Raw genomic sequence first — 24,041 nt, 5'->3', positions numbered from 1 at the left:
ATATGTAACAACCCAAACCTTACTCACTCACAAGGATAATGAAGGAATGGAACAACCTGCTGTTCTGCAGCTCTGCTTTGACAAATCAAAACAGGATCCAGCTAGGACGGGTGTTCCTCACAAACAAGCATCTCTATAACACATGAAATATGGGTTTTCTTCTCTCTAAAGGCTGCTTAAAAATACACAAATAGCACTCACATGAAATATTGTTAGCAAAACACAGCCATGTCAAATGTTTTGCAGCATTTTGACAAATTGCAGTGTGTGTGTTTACATGTACCTTCACAGAAATGTGATATTAGTATGTTAAATTGCAGCTGACATTTTGCAACAAAAAAAGCTATCAGTTGGTGTACAGGCAGGAGCAACAAAGCCAAAATAGCTCTGAGAGATAATATGGAATATGTTGATCATTAAAATATACTGAGCGTCAAAGTTCATTCTTCCCCTTGGAAACAGTTTTACAAGACAATCTCAACTCAAAGGCCACTTACTAGCTTTTCCCTGACTTTTTAAATGCATCTGAGCTTTCAATCAAAAATATTTCACCACATAATATACTATGATTTCTCATGATATCTCTAATGTTGTGCATGTCATAACGTATTTGGTGAAGAAAACACTACCTGCCTGGTTTATAAATTTCTGTTTATCTACCTTTAAATACACAAACTATCTCTGGTATGAATATTATTATATTGAATATGCAGCAGTGGAAAGTAACTGAGTACATTTACAGTTCTTAAGTACTGTACCTCAGTAGTATTTTTATTTTGTGCAACTTCTTACTTCTACCCCACTACATTTCAGAGGGAAATTATTATTTATACTGTATATTGAAATACATTTAGCTGAGAATTCTTATGGACTTGGAGTATGAAATTAAGTATTTTTACACCTACTTTTACTTTAGTTAAGGATGTGAATACATCTTCTACCAATGTAAAATATAGAATGTTTGCTGAAACACTTACACCAGGCTACTCTTAAAGTAAATATGGGTTATTAACAAAAGAACTGGGCCTGCCACCGTTGTTCTGTACACGTCATTAACAAGCTAATTGTGTTTCAATGTTTTCTTCTTCTTATGAAAACTACAATCATTCCTGAGATCAACAGGAGAAGCGGGTCAGATCACTAGTATGGTTAGAGAACTAGGTTAGACAACCCATGATGACCCATTCACACCAAAATAAAACTTGTTTATTTCCATTTCAAAGATACAGCAGTGTGAAAAAAAGTATAAAACATACTCTGATCCCCATTTTAAGCTGTTTTGGGGTGTACTTTAAGCTTTACAGAGGAGTCTGTTAAGTCAAACAATGGGAGAGCATTAAAACATGCCAATAGAGCAGTATTAGTCGACAGCCTAAGTCAATACACCCCACTGGGCTGCATGTCTTCCTACAAACACAAGCAATTGCTTTAGAAGGCCTCAGCACTAGATGGAAACATCAATTACAGTAAATTACACTAAAACAGTGTGAAACACTTACATTTGTAAAATCTCCTGAGCAGTCTGAGCTGTTTTGGATGAAAGCAGAGCAAAGCACTGGAGTAAGATACTATTCAACAGCCCTAAGATACGGCACATTGCCCTATCTCTCCTTGGTCGTATTTATGAATGGGGAACTGATTTATATTTAGATTACTGGGACTTACTTAGAAAGCATTATCAAGCACGTAGAAAACCAAGCACAAATATAATTTTTCCTGTATGCAGCCTACTTTTTAAATGTGGAATTCAAAATAAGAGCACTCAGTTGTAGCCACACGACTTTTAAAATACACATCAGCTGCACCGTGTGCCCAGTCTTCAGGTTGGCCTGTAGAAAACACTTGCAAAGGCAGGGTGAAAGGCACGTTATGTGTTTATTAAGGTTTTCACCTCAAAGTCCCGGGACACAGATTGATACATTCTGCAGTACGACTACATTGAGACAATGTAAACAAAGGATAAAATACCATCTTGGTTTACACACTCACTTTCTTGCACAGAATAACCACAAATGATAGCCTTCTAAAGGAAGCTACTATGCTCCAAAACAAAACACGTCCAATTTCGATTAAACTTTGTAGCGCTTCCATGACTTCCCTCGCTATGGTTGATTATCCAGGAGGGGTGTTGGTTGCTGGGGACAGATGAAGATTTGGCGGTTTCAGGGAACATTTTGGGAGGAGGGCGGGGGGGGGCTGGAGTAAATGAAAGACAAATGCGAGTAGTGCCCACTCAGCTATTTTCCCAGTCAAGATCAAAGGCACGCCGGACTGGCCGCTCCACGGGAAACTTGAGATGGGTCCTGCCTTTGTTTGCTGTTGCTAGGAAACCTGCACAAGGCTGAAAGTGTTTGCAGTGGGGTACAACATCAAAACCATTTCCAATATAAATGTTTAAGACAGCCATGTATTTGTGTCCTGGGCTTTAAATTTACTGAGTACACTGAAAACACTTAACAAATAATGACTCATCCCTCTGTTAGTCCTGGAATAAATTTCTTGGGGTTTGTTTAAAAAAGAAAAGTCGTTACAATTACACATGTGCACATTTAGAAAGGGCACTTGTGTGAAGACTGTGCTTAGTATCAGGGCTTTGATAGTATGTAAGCATCACCGTGTTGATGCACAAACTAATGTCACTAAACAACAGTAAAAGCCAGATGAATACACTTTGTGGCCCAATGCAGGAACACACAGCATGTGAAGCTGCACACGCAACTTAAATTTAGTTTGCTACATTTATAAGCTTAGGTTTGGCTTCCCAACAAAGCTAATTATGATGCTGTTATCTATTAATGGGCCCCATGATAGTAAGACATGGCTAGACATGTGTCACAGAGAGCTCATTACATATCATTAGTTCAACACTCCAATAATGTCTACACCTGCTGAGCAAGAGATAATGACTTGGCCCCTGATATTTGCAGGACTATTGTCTACCAAGCAAAGCACCACCAGGAGGATAGGTCCACAGGCTGGAGAGCTGCATGAAAACTGATAAAGCTATAGAATAACTTAAGGTTTTGAAAGCTACAGTGAATGCAGCACAGCAAAAAAGAAAGCAGCATTTGTTTGGTTTTAACAGAATAGGGGAACAGTTGTAAGTCAAATAAAAAACAACATTCCTACCATCTGTACAGATGTTGTCGTTAGAAATAGAAATATTACAAGTTAGATGTGCATTTACATCCTTATAATATAATTGTACATTTCCTGTTTGAGTGGCTCTGGCGTACCCAGTATTACATAAACTGGTCTGTATAACTTCTCTTCAATCTATTTTCTCTTAATTTTTTTATTTTAATGGTGTACATGGGCTGAATCTTGTACTTAACTCCGTTAAATACATACGTGAAAAGCAGTGAGAGTATGGTCTACTGTAGGAAGATTTATAGATCCATACATAGTATATGGAATCTGTCTTATGACTAATGGGACACAAAAACAGCAATCGCCACAAAAGTGACCTTCGTGCCTGGAACGATAAAGATTAGAATGGTGCTGTGCCTGCCTTGTGTTTTCACTACTTCAGCCAACTGGCACAGCGCTGGCGTCCTCTCCCCGGCTCCCAGTCTGCCATGATGACAATGGCAACCAGCTACTACATGGCATGTAGAAATGACAAAGCAAGCCAAGGGATATTTGGAAGATATGAAGATAATACAACACCACTGACCAATTGCTCTGTTACGAAAACGCAGTCCTGGGCATTACTATAATTCCTGGGCATTGCTATAACCATTTTGCATTTCTAGGACATCGGCCTCTTCATCAGTGTTTACAGTACAGTGTGCTTTCCATGGCTTTAAAAGAGGCAATTGCTATACTGGAAAGAAGAAATTTAGTTCTTTGAGGATTCTAAGTTTGTATCCTCTAAAGGGCTGCTTTTCTTCTAACCAACTAAAAGTGGCCTACATTCTAGTGTGCCACGAGCTTATCTGCTGTGTCCTGCCTTAACCTGCTCAGTAATAGTGTGTGTGTGTGTGTGTGTGTGTGTGTGTGTGTGTGTGTGTGTGTGTGTGTGTGTGTGTGTGTGTGCACGTTTGAAGCTTCAGCTGAGAGAAATAGGCAGTGTAGAGCAGACAGTGGCAAACAGATTCAACATCCATTTGTTTCACAATTAAAGAAAAAAGTCAAGGCTAATCCTGCTGTTATTGTCTTCAGAAGACAAGAGTTGTCTCCTCCTGTCACTGCAACCAGAGATCCACCCCTGCGTGACATCACTGTGAACAAACTGCAACTAAATCCTGCATCAGCATTCGAAATACACTTTAATCGGTGTGTGAAAAGCTGCAGCATTAACTGAATATCCTGTAGATTTATTCTTGTTCATTTGGCTGCCACCTGCCTCTCTAATACAAATACTTTACTATAGTTATCAACACAGACTCATATTGGGTCTAATTTGTTTGCCAAATCTCTGGCTACATTTAGGAATTCCCTGCCAACAGGCTACTATTCTGGAGAGTTAAAAAATTGTTTGATTTAAAAAGAAATAACGTACATCTGAAATGTAAATCTCAGCAAATTCTGAAAATTCATAAATCATCTATTAGAGAATTTATGAATAATGTAGACTTACAGCCATCAGAAGTCTGAATATAAAATAAGTATGAAAACACAGTAGGAAAGATTTGAATAGAGCCATGCAAAAGTATGAATATTACAAATATAGTAATCCAATAATAAGCTCATTAGATCTGATCTGATGATGTTAAATCTTAATTATGGTTCATTTACATTTGATTGATAATTTATGCTAACATTTCCATTGCAATGATCTTTACACCGTAAAGATGGTGTATCAAATGACAAATGATCTGCTTGTTTGAGATAAAGAGGTAAATATTTTTTAAACTTTCAACAAGTGCAACAAGAACTTTTGTTTATTCGTGAGACAAACGTGTCTGCGCACTAAAATCTACAACTAGTTTACAATGAAGAATCCACCCTGTGTTTGTTTTGTGCTCCTTCAAAGCCTTGACAGGTCTGAATGATAAGTTAGCACAGTAGCCAAAATGCTTCCCTAAACAGTTCACCTCTGTTTTGGGGATGACTGCTGCCTGAACTCTGTACCCCCACTGAGACAATAAAACGGCTGGATGACTATGGGACTAGCAGAAAGGCCGACAGTTTATAACTCAAGAGAGGCGAAGCTATACAGCCTGTGTGAAGATAAAGATTTAGTAACGGTAAGAGATCGGAATTCTCTTAGTCTGAGGTCAGACAGCCAAAGTTACCTTTCTTAATTCCCTGAGGGCCATGAGGAGACCCTGGACTCAAGCTGGAGAACACAGTTACATCCCTTCATCTCGAGACAAAGGAGTTGTCGCAGTGAATCAGAGACCTCATCATTCCAGCCAATAATTGCTTACTTGGTTTGGAAATGGCATGCACTATCTTCTATCTTCTATCTCACTAATGTAAACACAGACATCAGTGTATGGACCTTTAATGGTAGCTTTAACTGCTGCATTCAAGATATTCTAATATAATAAAAAGAAACAAGAGCATTAAAGCCACTTACTGCAGAATATTTGGACTATTTTCATGACAAATTTCTACACTAAGAAAACCTACAGTATCCTAGGACGGACAATGTATCTAAATCAGAATCCGAATACTTTATTGATCCCCTCAGGGAAATTGTTAAGTTGCAGTTGCTCACAGTCAGATTTAAGGTAGAAAATAAGAGTAAGAAAAAAAAACTAGTCCATAAGCGTATAAAGTAACATAGCTACAGCCATATTAAAAATAAATAAATAAATAAAATAACATAAATGTGTACACATTTAACTCTTAATTTTGTTAAAAGCAGACAAAAGTTTAAACATTAGAGCAGTATTATCTTAAGAGTGACCGGTACATTATTATACAGGAGTAGTCTTGATCTTTTCACACTCTAAGAAAGAACTGTTACTGGAGAGGATTTGCTGTGAGATTCCCTATTCATTCTAACGGTATTAAAAAGCGTAAAGACTGGGAGACAGAGGAGTGGGGCTGACGTCACAGACTAAGAGTCACCCGCCGTGTGTTCGGCGTCTCCAAGTAAAGACTTATCTGCAAAGAAGTTTGGACGGACAATGTGGGTGGACAGGGCGTGAAACTACTATCATCATCAACTCTGAATGAAAAAAAGAAAACATATCTTCCACAAAAAAAAAGGCTCATTCCAATTCAGCTGCGTTGTTAGGACAACGAGAACCATCCCTCAGATGATTAGTTCCACTTCAAAAGAATTTACTTTCTGCAGTGGAAACGTCCCCCTTTTGTGTCCTTACACAGGGTTTTCTCAGCCCAAAAGAAGAATCGTATGTTTAGTCAGCCTGTTTATTATTCCTTCTGTTCACACTACAATTGTATTAAATAAATAGAGTACTGCTAACAAAGGCCTATTAGCCAATAAACATGTCCTGGTACACAGACAAAAAGGCTAAATCACAATCTCTGCATAAGAATTAAGATACTCTAAATACTGGTAAAGGCATACAACTACATTGCTCGGGACATGGTGCCAACTCAGAATGTCTTGTCACTGACATCATGAAACATGCATGTTGTGTTGCACATATTTGGTCTAACTGGTGATTTATGGCTCCATCTCATTTTGACAGATGCCACCCTTGCAAAACAGCACTAGTCACTGGACACTGGTGATGCTGTAAAGCGGCAGTATGCAGTGCATTTTCAGGCACACATATTATACAGAAGAGTTAACTTCTGATAAGCAGAATGGCCACAGTCACATTGATAGAAGTAGAAGATAGAAGTAGTAATAACAAATCTAATAAACATGCTATGCACACTTTAAATTTACATTACACACATTTCACATGTTAATACTTTAACTTACTCCAAAATGGACTAAAATGTCACAAAAACGTCAGTCTGCCAAAAAAAAAAAAACGTAACGTAATGTGATTATTAATGTGTGGTTAAAGCAACAGATCAAAGAGAGTTACAGTAGGTAGCTTGATTGTTAACCTGACTTCCTTGACATTTTAAAGACGCAACTTAAATGCAAAAGCGACTCAGTTGAAGTTTTCCTAGTTGTTCAGATAAACAGACATCTTGCCGGAGTCAAAAATCACAAAAGGGGCAGAGAAAGAATGTAGTGAGCACACCTAAACGCAGATAAGTGAAATCGGGATGAAAACTTTGGGGGGTTTTGACACAGCCTGCAATTGGCAGCTGTGACATCACGGTTGGCTTTATTAGATTTTTTTTTTTTTAGGTTTATTTTTGAAGCTGAATTTCTAAATCAGCCAGAAATACAAACACGTCTGCAGGCCTTTAGGCAACATGCAATCAGTCTACCAACAATAAGTAACAGCTGTCCTTCTTGAACAAATAATCAGTTTATATAAGAAACCTTAACAACATATCAATTATTGTATTATTTATTCATTTATTTATTGCCAGAATGAATCTATATCTTGTTTTTTTATATAAAATTTGACAACTGTAAAATCCTGGTAGATATAAAAAATAAATAGTGGGTCACACCACACAATCATTCCAGTGGTCCACTACTGCCTGCCCACTAAAGACTACTGTCTTTGATGACTGTATATTGCAGAATGAATATTGACTAGACACGTGCCTGGTGTGGCTCAGGAGCATCTATCCTTCCCTTCATGATCAGTGATGAGCCTCCTTGTAACCTACAGTATATTAATATGCTCAGTAGAAAGAGGCCTCTTGACACAGGACACGCTAGCAGAAGCCCTTTAATGTTAGCAACTGTCAAAACTTTGATTTCTGATTGATGAGTAAGGAGTGACACTACTGGCCCTTTTCCCACAACAGGAAACTGCAAAGCAGCCCTGCCCCTCAGACCCTCAGCAGCTGCCACATCACATTTTAAACTGTAAAATAAGTGCCTCAAGGCTAAAAATGTACAGAATAAACAAGATGTGACATAATATTGACTGAGCATGGATGGAGGCAAACCTGTAGTTTTTGTTATTTCAAAAGACTATCATAGAGCATGTACACTCAGGTGTCAGTTGTTTAGCTAAGCAAAGCTCAAACTCAAATACAGCCCTGTAGTAAATACTAAATTCATAAAGGTTATAGTGTTTTTTAATTGTCATTTTTTTGTTGTAACGGTTATTAGAGAGGTGTTGATTCAATGTTACGGTCATTTTGAAAGCTGTAGTTTGTTGTTCTTTTGAATTGCAGTGCGTTATACTGGGAGGTGTTTCTAATGTTTTGCAATATCACATTTATATCAACAAAGGCACAGATATTAGAAACACCTCTCAGTGAAATGCAATACAGTGAAACAGCACTAAAAAGTACATCCTCCAATATGACCACAAAGTTCCAAATATATAAATGGGTTACAACACTCTATAATGCAGTTGTACATCAGTTTTGCATTTATCAAAAACTCTTTCTATGGGCTCCCATAAGTGGAGGCTCCTGTATAAACAGATGAGTGACTGAATATAGTAAAAACAGTTATAATATATTACAGTATAATATAAAATATGTCATTAGAGCAGAAGTTATAATTGTTGCCAAATAGTGTTGATTAATCAACATTTAAAAACGTTGGTATATACTACATTACATGTGTTATACACCATTTATTAATTCTTTATATACTGCCTATAAATGCTTAAAGTATGGGTTTTCCATTGCGTCAGTTAACTGCATTAGTTTAAGATAGATGTACCCAATAAACTAGCAACTGAGTGGTATGTGCTAACTATTTAAAATCTAAAAAAGCGAACCTGCTTGTATAGGAGCAACTTCGTGATGGATGCAGTATTGTTTGACCCTCTGGCCTCTACAGCACGGTTTAACATCACAACCACAGGGAGAAGAACCATCATCACAATAAGTAATAATACACTCAGTGGTTACTTTATTAAGCACACCTGTACAATCTAATGCAATCCAATACAGCTGTGCATGATGTCTACTTTTATGATGCTTATTGTGTTCAACGGTGCAGTGCTAAATGTTTTAGCAGTGAGGTTATAGTTGGTGGTGTTGACTGCATTATATTCAAAGGTGTTTCTAATATTCTGCCTCCCTCATTTGTAAATATGGAGGACACAAATTAGACCTGTCAACACCACCACCTTTGACTACAACCTCAGTAATAAACATGTAATTGAATTTACAAATTTTAAAAGGTAGAATAGATGGCAGAGCTGTTGAATTGATTGCACAGGTGTACCTAATAAAGTAGCCACTGAGTGTAAATAAAGCCGAAAAATGAAGACAGTTCAAATGCATTATTTTCTTTGTTCTCCCTTTTTCTAATAAATGAGGACGAACTGACTTGGAGAGGGGAAAAAACAACTTTACTCAACTGCAACTAATTGGTCCTTTCATCTATCCAATTAAAAGCAGAATTCTAATCCGAGTAGTTTATTTCTTGTTTTGATAGCTCATCATGTGCCACAGCCTTTTAATCAGCACAAAAATTTAAGTATTGCATATTAATTCAGCACACGTTATTTACACTACTGATTTTCATCACTCTCTCCCTGCGCAAGACTCCTCTTGGGCTGATCCCACAGAGACTGGGCCTAATTGACAACCAGGATGTGTTGGCAAAGCTAGCCTGCTAACTGTTACCATTTTCAATCCATACCCACTCAGGTCTGTATGTGTGAGAAGGTGTGAGTAGGTTGTTAAAATGGTGCTGAGGATCAATAGGATGTTGTTGTTAGTGAGAGACCTTTTAAGGGAAACATCAGTAAGGTGGCATCACAAGTTGTCATGTGTGATGTTTCTGAAATGTATCTGGAATGTCTCTACCTTCAGCTGTCTATAAACAGTCGGCAGTCTCCCTGCATTTTCTGTGATGAAACAGCTCAGTTGCATGAGGTAATCTCACCCTTACCCAAATGAGATGATAATGCTTTCACTGAGGGAATTCAGCAACACCTAGAAGGAGGCTGTGCAACTCAAATGGGACTAATAATAGAGCCTCCGTTCTCTTAACTTGGAATCTATATCATAAGCTTCAAAAATGAGATCAACTATATGGGTCAGTGGGATTTCTGTAAGAGAAGAAAATAAAAAGGAGCAACCAAACGAAAATGTGCTCTGCTGACAGCAGATCTGAGGAATGCAGTAGCTAATAAGAAAATTATTTGGGCAGAGTAACAGCTCAGAACTTTAATTACCAGAGCTGGTTTTAACTGATTGAAAGGGAATACATGTCCACACTCGTGTGTATGCAAGCCTAATTATTTTCAACCCCTTGATTGTCTAAATAGGCTTTATAAATAAAAGCACAAGTGACTTGAAATGTTCAAAGGGAATTATTGTAAAAATGGAAATGATCAAAGAGCACTCTCTCATAACTTCTGTGATCTGTGAGCTAGAATACACAGGGACTTCAGTCCTCCACGCTGCTGCGGCCTAGGCTTAACTTTGACACACACACACACACACACACACACACACACACACACACACACACACACACACACACACACACACCTACTCCACCCATCTTGCTTTCTCAGGGGACAATAAAAGACATATTGGCCTCCATCTTTGCTCAGGCTGTCCACCCATTAAACAGAACTAATAGAAAAAAGCATAAATTAATATCAATATATCTGATATGATATATGAGATGAGAGATCATCTATATAGGCATCCTGGGTGATGGATTTACAACATAGAACAACCGTTTTTATTATGGAGATGAATAATAAAGCGTGTTTAGATAATTATGTCAGTGACTTCACGTTGCCTCTGGCATCTTGTTCACATGTGTATTACCAACAGCCCACACTGGTTCCTGATCCGATTACTCGGTTGTGTATGTTACTGGCTGGTATCTTTACTTTATGTGTTGATAAAAAGGAAGTAAATGTACATTTCAAAACATTTTGTACTTACAGTACAGCTGTGTGGTAGGAAGCTGGAGAGAAGGAGTAGCGTCTTCTTTTCCCTATAAGCTTCTTGGCATTATTCATGGCCCCTCAAACGTGGTATATCCTAAATTAAGTCAATGTACAGAGCATAGTTAATGATGTGTTTGATCAAGTTAAATACAGTACAGTTTTTAGTGATTAATGTATAGCTGGGCTTGGTATGCTGGTGCTCTTAAGTTTCAGATATTGTACAATTTCAAACAAGAATGTCACTGTTTCCACAGCAAACTCATCTGTCTTCTCTTCCACATGTGTTGACCTGATATCTGTCAAAGCAGGGTGGGGATTTTGGTTTTGTTATACTGAAGGCGTTGCATTTCCAAGGGAATAAAGTTATTTTTGTTGCAGATACATATTTCTGAGACATACCCCAGTTACACAGAAGAATTGCATAATTTTGTCAATTACATAACTGAAGGAATACCATGACATTCACACCACAACAGTACAGATAATGTAGATAAAGGAGTGGAGCTGAGGATAAGTGCTAATTACCTCAGCCATATCCCACTTTAATAAAGGGACTATATGAAAAGCTCTGTTTTTGCATAGGTGATGGATTTTTGATCCCCTGCCTCTTCCAGATACCTCGAACACAGGATTATTCCCTGCGGACAGAAATAGATGCAGTCAGTTATGCCTTGTTCTTTTTGAAAGTCATCTGTGGAAGAGTGCAAACTTCACTGGTTTAAGTCAACAGGGATACTGGCATAGTACTGATCCATGGGACAAAAACACTGCAGCTGTTCTTGATGTTTAATGTGTTAAAAGAGCTCACACACACACACCTACACATCCCATTACCATATCATAGCATACATCCAATACAAGGTTAGGCTGCCTCATTGATCATGAAAAAGATGAAGGGACAGTCTATCACTTTCCCTTTGCCACTCTTAAATCCGTTACCTGGGCTCTTCAAAGTAGCTCTAGTGGCTAATTACTCTCTCTCATGCCCCTTGTGCTCCCTTTAGCCTGTGGCTAATGATAAACAGTTCCCATCAATAGTTCTTTCACTTCAGAGGAACCTAAATGACAATTTGGTCTGTTTGGATTATTTTATTGTTGAATGTAAACAAATAAAGCAACAACTGGTTACCTTGTATTCCTGCTATCTCTGTGCCATGAGAGTGCTTCTGTCTGTGTCTTGCACTTTAGGGTCAACACCACACCAAATCACATTTGTCCCCTCCATTAATGTCACGGCCTTAAAGCAACATATCATCACAGTGCGGAGCTTGGTCTAACTGTAATTGAAAAGGCCCAAGGGGAATTCCTGGGTAGTGTGTGGGGCCCCCTAACCCCCCGCCACCCTACATCCATCATTGTAAAGTTAGGCCCTGGGGTGTTCTTGTTACGCTGAAGGTTAACAGTGAGATCGCCATGCGTCCTCACTTACAGCTCTCTAAAATGTGGCCATGTAGGGCCCCAGGACTGCAACAAACGCTACACATCAGCTGAAGACAACATACAGCATCATGTCAAGTACATATTAATTTGACGGCCACATACGCAAGTAGTGCCAGCTTGAGCGTGTCAACACGTCCCTGTTGATCGAATGGATGGACTTCAATAGGGATGTGATCAGAAACAGAATCCTTCCTTCAGATGTCGAGTTCACAGGCTTGATTACACAGCCGCCTTGCAATGCATACTGCAACAGATAAAATTAAACACTCCCAATTTCTTACTGCTTTGAAACACCCGGGACTGTGATCAATGTGATCTCTTTTTAACGTTCAACCTCAAAGGACAGAGATTTGAGAAATCATAGAAAAAGTATTCAAATGCAGTCTCATAACAGAAGTGATTTGTTGCTAATGAAATGTGATAGTTTTGAGAGACAGCAAAGGCAACAGGCACGTAGGGTCTCTTGCAACCGTTTTTGTAAAATCTAAGGCATTGTGCTCTTTAGGCGTTACGATCAAAGCCTTTATAACATTTTCTAACAAATGCTTCAAATGAATTCAGTAAAATGTGAATCATTAAGCAGAGGTTTTAAAAATGTAACAAAAGAACATAACAAAGATCATATACCGTAGAAGTGTAAAGAAGCACAAATTAAGATAAAGGCATCAATTCCTGCTCCTACGTGCAGATTTAAGCATATTCATCTGGCTCTTCACGTACATGAAAGCTACCAGCTGCCCTTGCCAGCAAGTGGAGGACATTAAGGCTCAGACTGGTTGATCTCTGATGACAAGGGTCTGGAGGAGGGATTAGAAGCAAGGGGACCAAAGTTATGGTCATTCCTTTAAAAGGATGGTACTGCATCATCATAGGCCTGGAGCTTACAGGAGTTGAAAGATCTTCAAAGGTCTGCTCACCCCACACAACCTGCTCTAACTCCCCCAAAAAACTTAGATGTATGAACTTTGAAAGATGGGGACTTTTAAAATATGATTTATTTTCCTTTTGCATTGCATCAGGATGCAACAAATACAGCAGGCCATATCTAAAAACTTTTCCTCTCAGTTTGTTGTTTATTCTTCGTATGAGGTCATCATTGTCAGTCATTTGGTTATCTCGTGAGCTTACCAGCTCATAGGAGACCATTAAAAGTCTTCATGATATCTCAGAAACTGGCTCATCAGAAAATGTCTATCTGTTATGTAAGGCATGGATAATAAATGAAAAAAAGAAGAAGAAAAAAAGACATCTTTTTATGAACCATCCACAGGGGCAAGTTGCAATGCATCAAAAGACAAATATGCATTAGATATGAGGATAGGCAGGGCATTTCTATTCCGCTGCATGTGGGCTATTCAGCGATACTCCGTTTTTGGTGTGTATCAGTGAGTGTTCAAGGGGCTTGGGCTTAAGTTGACAGTGGAGCAACCATTGGGGAGTGTGAATAGGAGCCTAGTTTAATAAGCCCTAGTGCAGGCTGGACTATGCAGGGGGCTGGCACCGCTGAAATCAGAAAACTGCAGATGAAGATGAGAAAGAAATCTAAAGGATCAGTCTGATTAAGTCATAAGAGCACAGCGTAGGGACTCCACATTCATATTCACCATTCCATGGTCTGTAAATACATTAAACATGTGCACATAATTGTAATGATTGCATTATCTTACATTAGAGCCCTGCTTCTGAAGGTGTGTTAAAGATTATTAATTGTCAAGCTGTCAAATTAACACAGGCTTAGACATGAAACAGATTACCTTACTAATGTTCTCAGAGAAGAACAAGTGACATGAGCTACACATTCTCGTCACTCCACTGTTTCTTCTTATTGACAGTTCTATTATGTATTGTTCAATCTTTCCCTTTAGAATCAATCGTTGTTCATTGTTACAATTGTCCTCAGTATGCATTGTTAGCATCATTGATGCTTCAATGCCAACCCCTCAGTAGCTACCATTCTCCAACTGGAGAGAATGTGAAAAATAAATTAAAGCAGCAGTGAAGCTGCATCCAGTTTACCATGAGGGGTTGCAATTTTCCATGGAGAGAGGGGCAGTGTATAGAAAAGCAGATATATGAGTCAAGTTCCATGCATGTTTGGAGGAGAATCTGGCGATTTACCATGGAACCACACTGGCAGAGATTAGGGGGCCAACCTGAAGGAGCCATAGAGGGTGAAGATAGCCAGGAGCTGCAGGGATAGAGATAGATGAGACGGAGGAACAAGAGGACCTGGCAAAAAAAAGGGGAGGGGGCACAGAGGGGTGGATGAAAAGAAAGCAACTTGGGGATCAACATCACCACTGGCTTGAAGCCAGAGATTCAATTAAAATCGCACTAGGTCAGTCCGAGTCAACGCTGATACAGCCTCTCCAGCCCGAGCCGAGTGCTTAAATCATACTTGGAAAAGTATGGGAGCCGCACAGTGTAAGTTACGCAATATGTCATACATGGTTATGATGATGCATAAAACCAAAGACCCTGGTGTAAAAAAGAAGCCCACCTCCTGGTACAAAGCTGGGGCTCAACCCAAGTATGGCATAACAGAAACGCAGGGGGGAGGCAAGATGGCAATTCAATGTGTTCCAAGGTGAAATGGATTTATTTACAATAAATTGATACGTATACCATACGTATACCCTGTCCAAAATGGCGCCTGCGCTTGTTGCTAGGCAAAGAGCGCAAGAGTAAAGATGGCGGCGGGCAAATAGCAAACTGGGAAGCAGAGGTCTAATCAGTTGTGATTACTGGGGGGAAGGGTGTGGCAGGGTTCAGTGATTATGGAATATTACCACGGCTTGGTCAAAAATACACGACTGAAGAATTACGAAGGCCACTATAGTCGGAGAAATTCACTGTTTAGGTTGCTGCCTAATGGCTTCATACATGTCCTCACACAACAACCGGAAAATCAGTTCAGTTCCATATTGCAAAAACAAAAGGCTTCTCTATGCACAAAATAGTGTTTGATCACCTCTATTGTGTTTTCTGTAGAGAGATTTACTATTTTTAGAAGTGGAGAAGAGAGGGGCAGAATATGGCAATGCATACAATAGTTGGGGTTTAGAAGATGAGCTCTGAGGTAGAATATCTTTAGATTCCTCTAAAAGCATTGATACTACAGTAACACTAAAAACATTTGATGCAAGCTATTGATAAGGTTGCAATACAAGAAAAAGATAACTCATACATTTCAGTCATCGCATCATTAAAGTACTCTGATCAAAGCCAACCTTGTTCACCTCAATTTACTGGAAGAAAGAAGATCTTCACAACTTAAATATTTTACAACATCAACCACTTGAAATTATCTATCTTAGACCATATCACACCACTTACCACAACATCTTCAACTCAAGGAAAATTATTATCTGAAACGACCTGAGCAGCACTGAATCAGCAGTACTTATCAGATACACATTCATTACTCATTAAAGAAATAATAAAAAAGTAGCGTAGTTGTCTTTATCAAAACCAAAATCCAGGTACTGAAACTTATGGATGGCTTTCAGCAAGATGCCTCATGGAAAGCTAAAAGTGGAAATTTACTGCAGTGAAACTCAAAAGGGATTTGCAAATGCATCATCAAAAATTCTTGACTGTCCCTAAAGATGTATACTCATAAATATCATGCGCAACATGCACTTTTTAACCAGCACACAACACACAAACTACTTCATCACAGCTTTGCAAAATATTGAGAACAATTACAATTTGAGCACGTAAAATGTGCTTACAGTGCAATGTTTCACTCTAAAATATGAGAATTAAAACCGTTTTGTGATGATTGTTATTTTGAAATGTTTGTTTGAATATGGAAGGATGAATGTAAAAATGTAAAAATAATATGAGTGTCTTGTGGGCCTATCTTGCTAGCAATTTGTCTTATAACAGCACAATAACTAAAGTCTTCTGAACTTTTAAAGTGCCGAAAGTGTATTAATATGGTTGACACTGGAAGGAAAACATCTAATGCAGTCTTGGAGCATTCACTCCATGTATTTTTGTTGCCATCCAGACAACTGCCCCTCCATCAAATCCTTACACTGGAATAAGGAACATCCTTTTTACAGCTAGTTAGCTGTCAGATCACTGTAAGCATATATTTCAAAGAGATGTAAAATCAATGCACTCTTGACCTGAATTCCTTTTGATATGTGTGAAGCAAATAGCATATATATATATATAACTATATATAATAGCAGTCATCATCCCGATGCAAAATGCTGACATCCATACATACAGGTACAAAAGCTTTGCTACTGGCAGAGGCTTTATTTCATTACCTTATTCATCATAATTGTGACCCATCCGACCTCCCTAATAATTTAGCTATTGAAGTGCTTTTCTGAGCGGGACGAGGACACTCACTGGATACATAATCTTCAGCTACATGCCATTAAATGGCCCAATAACTGTACTTCAACCTGCTCACTCAGTTTCCAATCACTCTCCCTTTTAAGTTACTTATATTGTTAGAGAGAGGTGTAATGTTTGACACAGGAAACGGGGAGAATGAGCTGTGTGACAATAATAACTTACTACGGAGGAGTTTAGCTCTGCTCCAGGACTAACAGTGAAACTGAATTCAAGCTCTGCTGAGGAAAAGGCAGGCTTCAAAGAGAAAACTACTCAGCTTATTCTCTAAAATAATGAGGCGTTGGTTGAAATGTACATTCAAGAACACAATAAACAAGCAAACATGAGCAAATATGCCAGCCAAACTGTAACGTAGGTGGAGTGAAGCAAACATTTTAGTATTAACAGTGTGTGCACACAAAAAAAATGAAGAACTAACCTCTCTCATTTTATTTTTTGCTTCTTTTTTTTTTTTTCTTTACTTTTTCAACTTTAATTAATAACCACATTACACAGAACACCACATATCTGTCCTCTCTTAGTAGTATTGTCATTTTTGATCAGTGAAATCCAAAAAATATGAATTCAGACTCAAAGTGAAAAGCTCACAGTTATTTGAATGCAAAAGCCTTTTAGAGTTAATATAAGTGTTGTGTTTGTGTTATGAATAGAATAATAGTAATAATAATTGAGCGTTTATGTATTAGTGTTTGGACAATACAAACATGTTTTGATGCTACATATTTGTGTTTGCAGCTTGCTTTCCTTCGAGGTAAGATGTTTTAGGGTGTGTGTGTGTGTGTGTGTGTGTGTGTGTGTGTGTGTGTGTGTGTGTGTGTGTGTGTGCGCGCGCGCGCGCATGTATTCGTGCATTGAGTGACAGAAAGACAGAGCAAGAAAGTATATATAAAAGAAGTAAATATAAAAATGGATTAATAGGATATAAAATCTGCAAATTGACCTAAAGTGGAAGAAAAAGCACTCAAGGAGGCGCCTCATTGAAAGACAGAATATGCGTGACCTTGTTGCAAATACACCTGTATCCCAAAAAAACGAAAATCTGATTTAAAAGTGAACGCTTAGTTTTGAGACGGCAGTTTGTTGTTTGTTGTGCAGAGTGACCATCACATTAATATATGATTTGTTTTAAGCAATTTTGAGTACATTTTAGTTTCTCACATGTTACTGTTCACAAGATTTCCCTTAATGAAACCAATTTTAATACCTTTGTGGTAAAGGTCTGAACAATTCCTGATAAAACACAGAATATATCTTTTGTATGTGAGAATACCCGCTGTGTTAGTTTGCACAAAATTGCAAACCTGAAAATATGGCGTGGGCTACTAAAGGATAAAAAAACAATGTGATGAAAATGCATTGATTGGGTTTAATCACACGCCTGATCAAAGAGAATATAGACACTTTAATAAAATATAGAATACATTAATTATACAGTATAGGCTTATGTACAGTAGAACTGTATGCTAATTAAACGTTTTTAATAGTATCACGAACACTGGTTTATGCTCACACTGGTCTTACTTTGCACAGAAATGTGAAATATACATATAATACAAACAAGAATACGAAAGTGTAATGAAAGGGGGACGAAGTGGAACTTAATCAAGTTGAGGGGGAAAAAAACCTACTGAGCCTCGCAGTATTTTAATTACAGACAAATTATGCTTCAGGCCCATCACGCAGGCTTGTTAGGTCTCAAAACGTAACTTGAGAAAAGATCTTTCTGATATTTATTTCATCTTGCGACATACATAAAGACATGAATAATGTTTCTATCTCCCCGGCATACATTACATCTAGTTTACATTCAACAGAGACCCCTACACTTAATGAAGGGCTACATTCAGCAAGACGTCTCCTTTTACCTTCCAGTCTAAGCTCAGAAGACTTAACACGCAGCTTTCCATTAAAATCCTTTGTAATTTTTTGTCTCACTTAAGACAGATATCTTTAATAATTATGCAACACAGCGAACAATTAGGCATATACACTTTGTAAAAGTTCCTATAACCCACTGTGGGAGAGATGTGGCTACAAGCCAAAGCCAACCAAACAGGCCTCACAACAACACATAAAGCTCGCCACATTGCACAATGCAATATTTCAATAGGATGACTCAGGACTTGTCACAAAATATTTGATACTACATTCACAAAAATACAGAGAGTAATATAGATACAGCTGTACGTTTTTTAGGCTATAACATGCAAAATAGGCCCGAAAAAATAGGGTAGGTCGCCCGCATGTGTCCTAACAGGAACTCACAGAGACGGGATGTTGTTACATTGCTTTGGTGGGAAGGAGTCCACGCCGTTGTGGCATGTGTACCATCCGTTGACAATACTTTTCTGAAAGGGAGAAGTGGTGAAAGTCCTTGAGCTCTGGGCAAAAGTGTGACCTGTCTGGCCGCAGGGGTACTGGGAGGACTGGGACCTGTAGCTGCCTCTTTGTAGCAACAAAGGGTCCAAGAGGGGCTGTGACCTGTGTGTGGAGTAGTCCAAACTGCTATCAAACGTGTGATGGAAACGTGACCTCGAGGTCGAATCATCTCGACTCTCTGGGGACAGGGGGACTTCTTGAGTTGAGGTGGGAGGGTGAGGAGGGCTGACATGGGCTCCATCGGGGACTCGGGATGACCTGGCCTCCGCAATGTGACCCCCGTCCCCGGGACGCGCGTCATCGCTTTCGGCGACGTGGGCCTTGTTGCAGTGGAGCTTCATATGCTTGCGCAGGGAGCTTGGGTGGGTGTAACACTTGTCGCAGCCCCTGACCTTGCACATGTAGGGTTTGTCACTGGAGTGCACGTGAGAATGCTTCTTTCTGTCGCTGCTGTTCGCAAACCTCCGGTTGCAGCCCTCGAACTCACATTTAAAAGGTTTTTCACCTAGACGTGCAAAGAGAGAAATGACGGCGAGTTACGAAAATGCTTGCAGGCCCGTGCATGCTCTCCTTGGCCATATATGCTAATATTTATAGCACTAAGTCAATTGAGTGCACTCTATATCACCATGGCATGTTATATGAAAAGTGAGCCTGCAAAACAAAACAAAAAAATGCACATTCAGGCTTCACTCGACACTGAAATGGCTATCTGATCTTAAGCTTTTAACCAGTGACAACCGCTTTTCAGCCTTGGTTATAGATGTTAAAAAATGCCACATCTTTATAGTTTTTTGTTACTGATGTGCAAAAACGATGGGTCATACAATTACAGAGTTCAAACTATTTGCTGAAACTTTGGTGCAGTCCTGACCGCAACAAGTGAGGCAGTTTGTCAACTGGGCCGTAGTTAAACATGCATTAGATTATGATAAACCTGTGGCAGCATGTGCAAAGATTGGTTTAAATGGAATTATCATGCACAGAATGAATTATGGCTATCAAGATGCTAATTGATCTTCTTGCACAAAATTGCCTATACAGCTGCGCACTGTCCCTCCTTGCACACACACTGATGTAGCGGCCAACCAGAAAGAGCTGGAATGGCTCCCAATAAAACGTTAATAGTTTCTGTTAAATCATTGTGCAGGTCTGTATCTAAATGGATGTCTATCTTTTGGAATTTCAAAGAAATGTTAATATATTTTTTCTGACATAAATTATGTCTAATTAACACAATACGCATGTGCAGTAATAACAAATGTCATTAAGCGTCCCTTTTCTCTCTCTATTCTCTTTGCTTTCATTAGTAAAACAATTTAACACCAGAAGTAAAAGGGGGCGCCTAATAAATATTTTTTTTCTCCAGCCTCTCTTTTTCTCTGAGGGCCATTCACTTCATTCGTTAATTATATTTTCAATTTAAATGCCTACATTTCAGTATTATTACACCTTGTGAGATCAGGTTTCTACTGCAATCCCTAAAGTGTGTGTAACACATAAGTATAAAATAAGATTGCACAGTAAATCCTTTGTATAGAAGATATTAGATTCTGTGCTCAAATGGAGCATAGAAGGAAAAGCCCAGTCAGTCAGTTTTTATGACAATTCCACAGTGCTGCCTTCATGGCAAGTAACAGGCCTATCAAAGTGATAGAAATTAGGATATGGTTATAAATAAATTAGCTTTTTGAAATGTGACTCATTTTGTTTATATTGCTAATCATTTCATTTTGCTGACTGAGGTCATCCGTTTGCTCGCCTTTTTATTTCCTTCTAGGCCTACATCACTGTGCTGCTAGTCTTCCTGCACAGGAGATGAGTCCCTGGGAGGCAGATACAGCGTAACGGCTACGTCACAACTCTCCGGTGTCCCGGCATTTATTTAATAATTTCAGTCAATGAAGTGGGAGAGGCACCCAAACCACTAGGCCTGCAGAATATACTCGTTTGTAACTGGCCTACTACTACTCATCTGTGGTGCCTGCATGGAGCCTAAACATGCTTTTCTCCTGCAAAACTCACAGGGACGGCAAAAAGCAGCGAGAGAAGCTGTGAATAAAAACATTGTATAACAATGTTGGCCAAAATAACAGCACAGAATAATGAATAATAATATAATAATAATAATAATAATAATAATAATAATAATAATAATAAACAATAATAAACAATAACAATAATACATTGTGACAGAATTGGCTTCTATAATCAATAACATAAGGATATGTTCACACAGATAAACATTGCAAAACTCAAATAGTTTTTTTATTTAAAATATCACTTATCAAAAACTTATTATTAATATTGTTAGTGTTATTAATATCATCAAATCGTGTGCATTGGTATAATTATGAACTAACCTGTGTGAGTCCTCTTGTGGATCTTTAGGTTTTCTGATCTTGCAAAAACTTTCTCACAGCCGTGAAAGGGGCAGGGAAAGGGCTTTTCCCCTGTGTGCACTCTGACGTGGTTCACCAGCTTGTATTTGGCTTTGAAAGGCTTCCTGTCCCTCGCACAATTCTCCCAGTGACACACATATTCAGAGTGATCTGGTCCTCCGACATGCTCCACTGTTACATGGGTGACAAGTTCATACATGGTCCCGAAGGCTCTGGAGCAAGACAGCTTCCCAGCCCCTTCTTGGCCGTCACTCCACTTGCACACCAGCTCATGCTTCACTGTTTGTTTAGAGCACCTGAGGAAAGCGTCGCCTCCTCCACGGTGAATTGCCATGTTGAGGGGTTTGTACAGACCCAGGAATTGTGAGACAAGTTGCTGGCTGTTTCCCTTGGGATTGATAGTTTGGCCATAAGGGTGCGTCCGGCCGAGGAGGTCGCCAGGTAAACCCAGCATCATCTGGCTGCCAAAATCTCGAGATGCGTCGGTGGAGGCGTGGGCCTGCTCCTGATAACTTGAGAAAAAACCATGGCTTCTGTTGTCTCTGTAGCCAGGAAAGTCACGATACCTTCCAATCCCGCCATGTTGGTTAGCTCTTGATGCCAGTTGATCAGTGACGGGTGGCATGCCGGCTCCAGAAAGATTGTCTCCAATGATAATGCCCCTAGGGCTATGCTCTAAGCGGTGGCTGGGGTATCCAGAGTCTGAAGAATTGGGAAACGAATGGTCAACATATGCACTGGACCTCGTCTCGGGGTAGTCTCGCAAATTGTGCGAGGGGCAGAGTTTTAAGGAACTGCCAGTGGGGAGTCCCATGTGCTCCCCTGCCAAAGGTGGCAGCACCACGCTGGGTTCAGTATTGCTCTCCCCGGGGTTGACGCAAGAGAGAGGGCAGCCACTAAACCTCGAAAGGCTTGTCATTTTTTGTTGTTGGTTTGGCTATGAGTTTGCAAAATCAACCGAATTCAGCATTCAGGATTCACCTAGAAATCCTCTTTCCATTTTCCCTGTTTGTGTATCATCTGCATGTGAAATTCTTGGCTGTGAACTTCGCAGAAGTAGGAACCAGACTCAATTTCGTTAAAGTTGGTGTGAGTCCCATGCCGTTCACTTTGCCCTCTTGATTTGTGGCAATAACCGTGGTAGTAAAATGCTTCGAAACAGGCCATGGTGCAATATAAAAGCACAGCAGGCAAACCTGCTTTTAAAAAGGGAGCTTTGGGATTGGTTGGAATGCGGTGTGATTGACAGGCGCTGGGTTTGTTTTAAAAGGGACACGCAGGCGTTCACTGCACGACTCCGTTTTCAAATATCGCAGAGAAAATGCTTTGAAATGTGCCGCGATACATGCAAATATTGCTGCCTCTTTAACTTCAGGCGCCTTCTCATAAGACCACTTCTCTAAATCTCTATATGTGAAAAATGTAAAGCTTAATGTGTAATACCAATCATCTGATAAAAGTCAAAAACACAAGACTATCTACCGTCCTTTAAATCGCTGGAAATCTTACCAAAGCAAATGTCCCACTCCTGCCCTGCAACAATAATAGAGAGTGGCCATAGCGTGTCCAGGCCAATTATTGTCAAGACTTTCATTTTGAGTGGTCTGCCACATTTCAATACAATATAAAAGGTACAGGAAAGTAATTCTAACAATTAATTCAGTTGTTTGAAATTATTTAAAATAGCCCATAATGCTTTTGTGCGTCATAGCCTTATGAACACAAAGTTTAAGGGTGTATTTGTTGGCTGTAATATATAGTTGACTGAGCTCTCATGGAGGTAAGAGTATCTTTGCATTACACTTTACTTGTATAGTACATGCATTTTTTAAGGGAACTAAAATACTTGTTGGCCTCATGTCCAAAGAAAAATAAAACTTTCATAAAGCAACAAGTAGTTCTATGACACCGGACCAGCACCATATCATAATTATTTTATTGGAAAAAGTTATTTGCAGATCATTTTCCAGCAGTTTTACTGAGGAATACTGCAGAACGGGATGTACTGTGTTACCTTTGAGTCCAACGTGAACTATAAGCTTTAATAAATTAATAATCATGAAAAGTGCACAATGCGTCTTGCAGCCTAGCACAGAAGTTATGTAAAATGTAAATTACGAAACGTCACAAACAGCAGTGGACAGACGACACTGTTCCTGGGAAACTCTGATCAACTTTCTTACTGTGGGGTGCTGTGAGGACAGCAGCGTCAAGCCCTGCACGCTCCTCTAGTGCAGGACATATTTCTGCATGTCTCCTCGCTTTAACGTGGCTCTGATTCTGTCTTTTAGCAAGCCCAGTTCAGACAAATTCTTTTATCTTTTGCTTTTATTTAAATCTACACGACAGACTGAAGGTTCGAGATTTAAGGTGAAGAAAAAAAAAAACGTATTTCCATAGACAGTAGCTGGCGGAATTTTCATCCTTTTCTTAAAATAAAAAGCGGAAAAAAATCCTTTTCCACATTGTTATGCTGACGTCACCTGCAGTGGATCCTAGGCAGAGACAAAGCAAGGGGCCCACTTGACATTAAGTGCTGCAAAATAGTAGACATGCCCAG

At 39.2% G+C, this 24,041-nt stretch overlaps 1 protein-coding gene across 1 annotated transcript; it reads right to left on the bottom strand.

Annotated features, from left to right (window-relative positions):
* Positions 1-18,961: 18,961 nt before the first annotated feature.
* Positions 18,962-22,400, bottom strand: zic6 (zic family member 6). The gene is made up of 2 exons (XM_078261347.1): positions 21,443-22,400; positions 18,962-19,584 (listed from the first exon to the last, which is right to left on the bottom strand). The coding sequence occupies exons 1-2, from the start codon at positions 22,398-22,400 to the stop codon at positions 18,962-18,964; spliced, it is 1,581 nt and encodes a 526-aa protein (XP_078117473.1).
* Positions 22,401-24,041: the final 1,641 nt, after the last annotated feature.

Source organism: Sander vitreus, chromosome 10, assembly GCF_031162955.1.
Source record: "Sander vitreus isolate 19-12246 chromosome 10, sanVit1, whole genome shotgun sequence".
In the NCBI taxonomy this organism is placed as follows: domain Eukaryota; kingdom Metazoa; phylum Chordata; class Actinopteri; order Perciformes; family Percidae; genus Sander; species Sander vitreus.
Note: the sequence above shows the minus strand (reverse complement) of the source record. Positions and strands in the feature narration are given on the sequence as shown.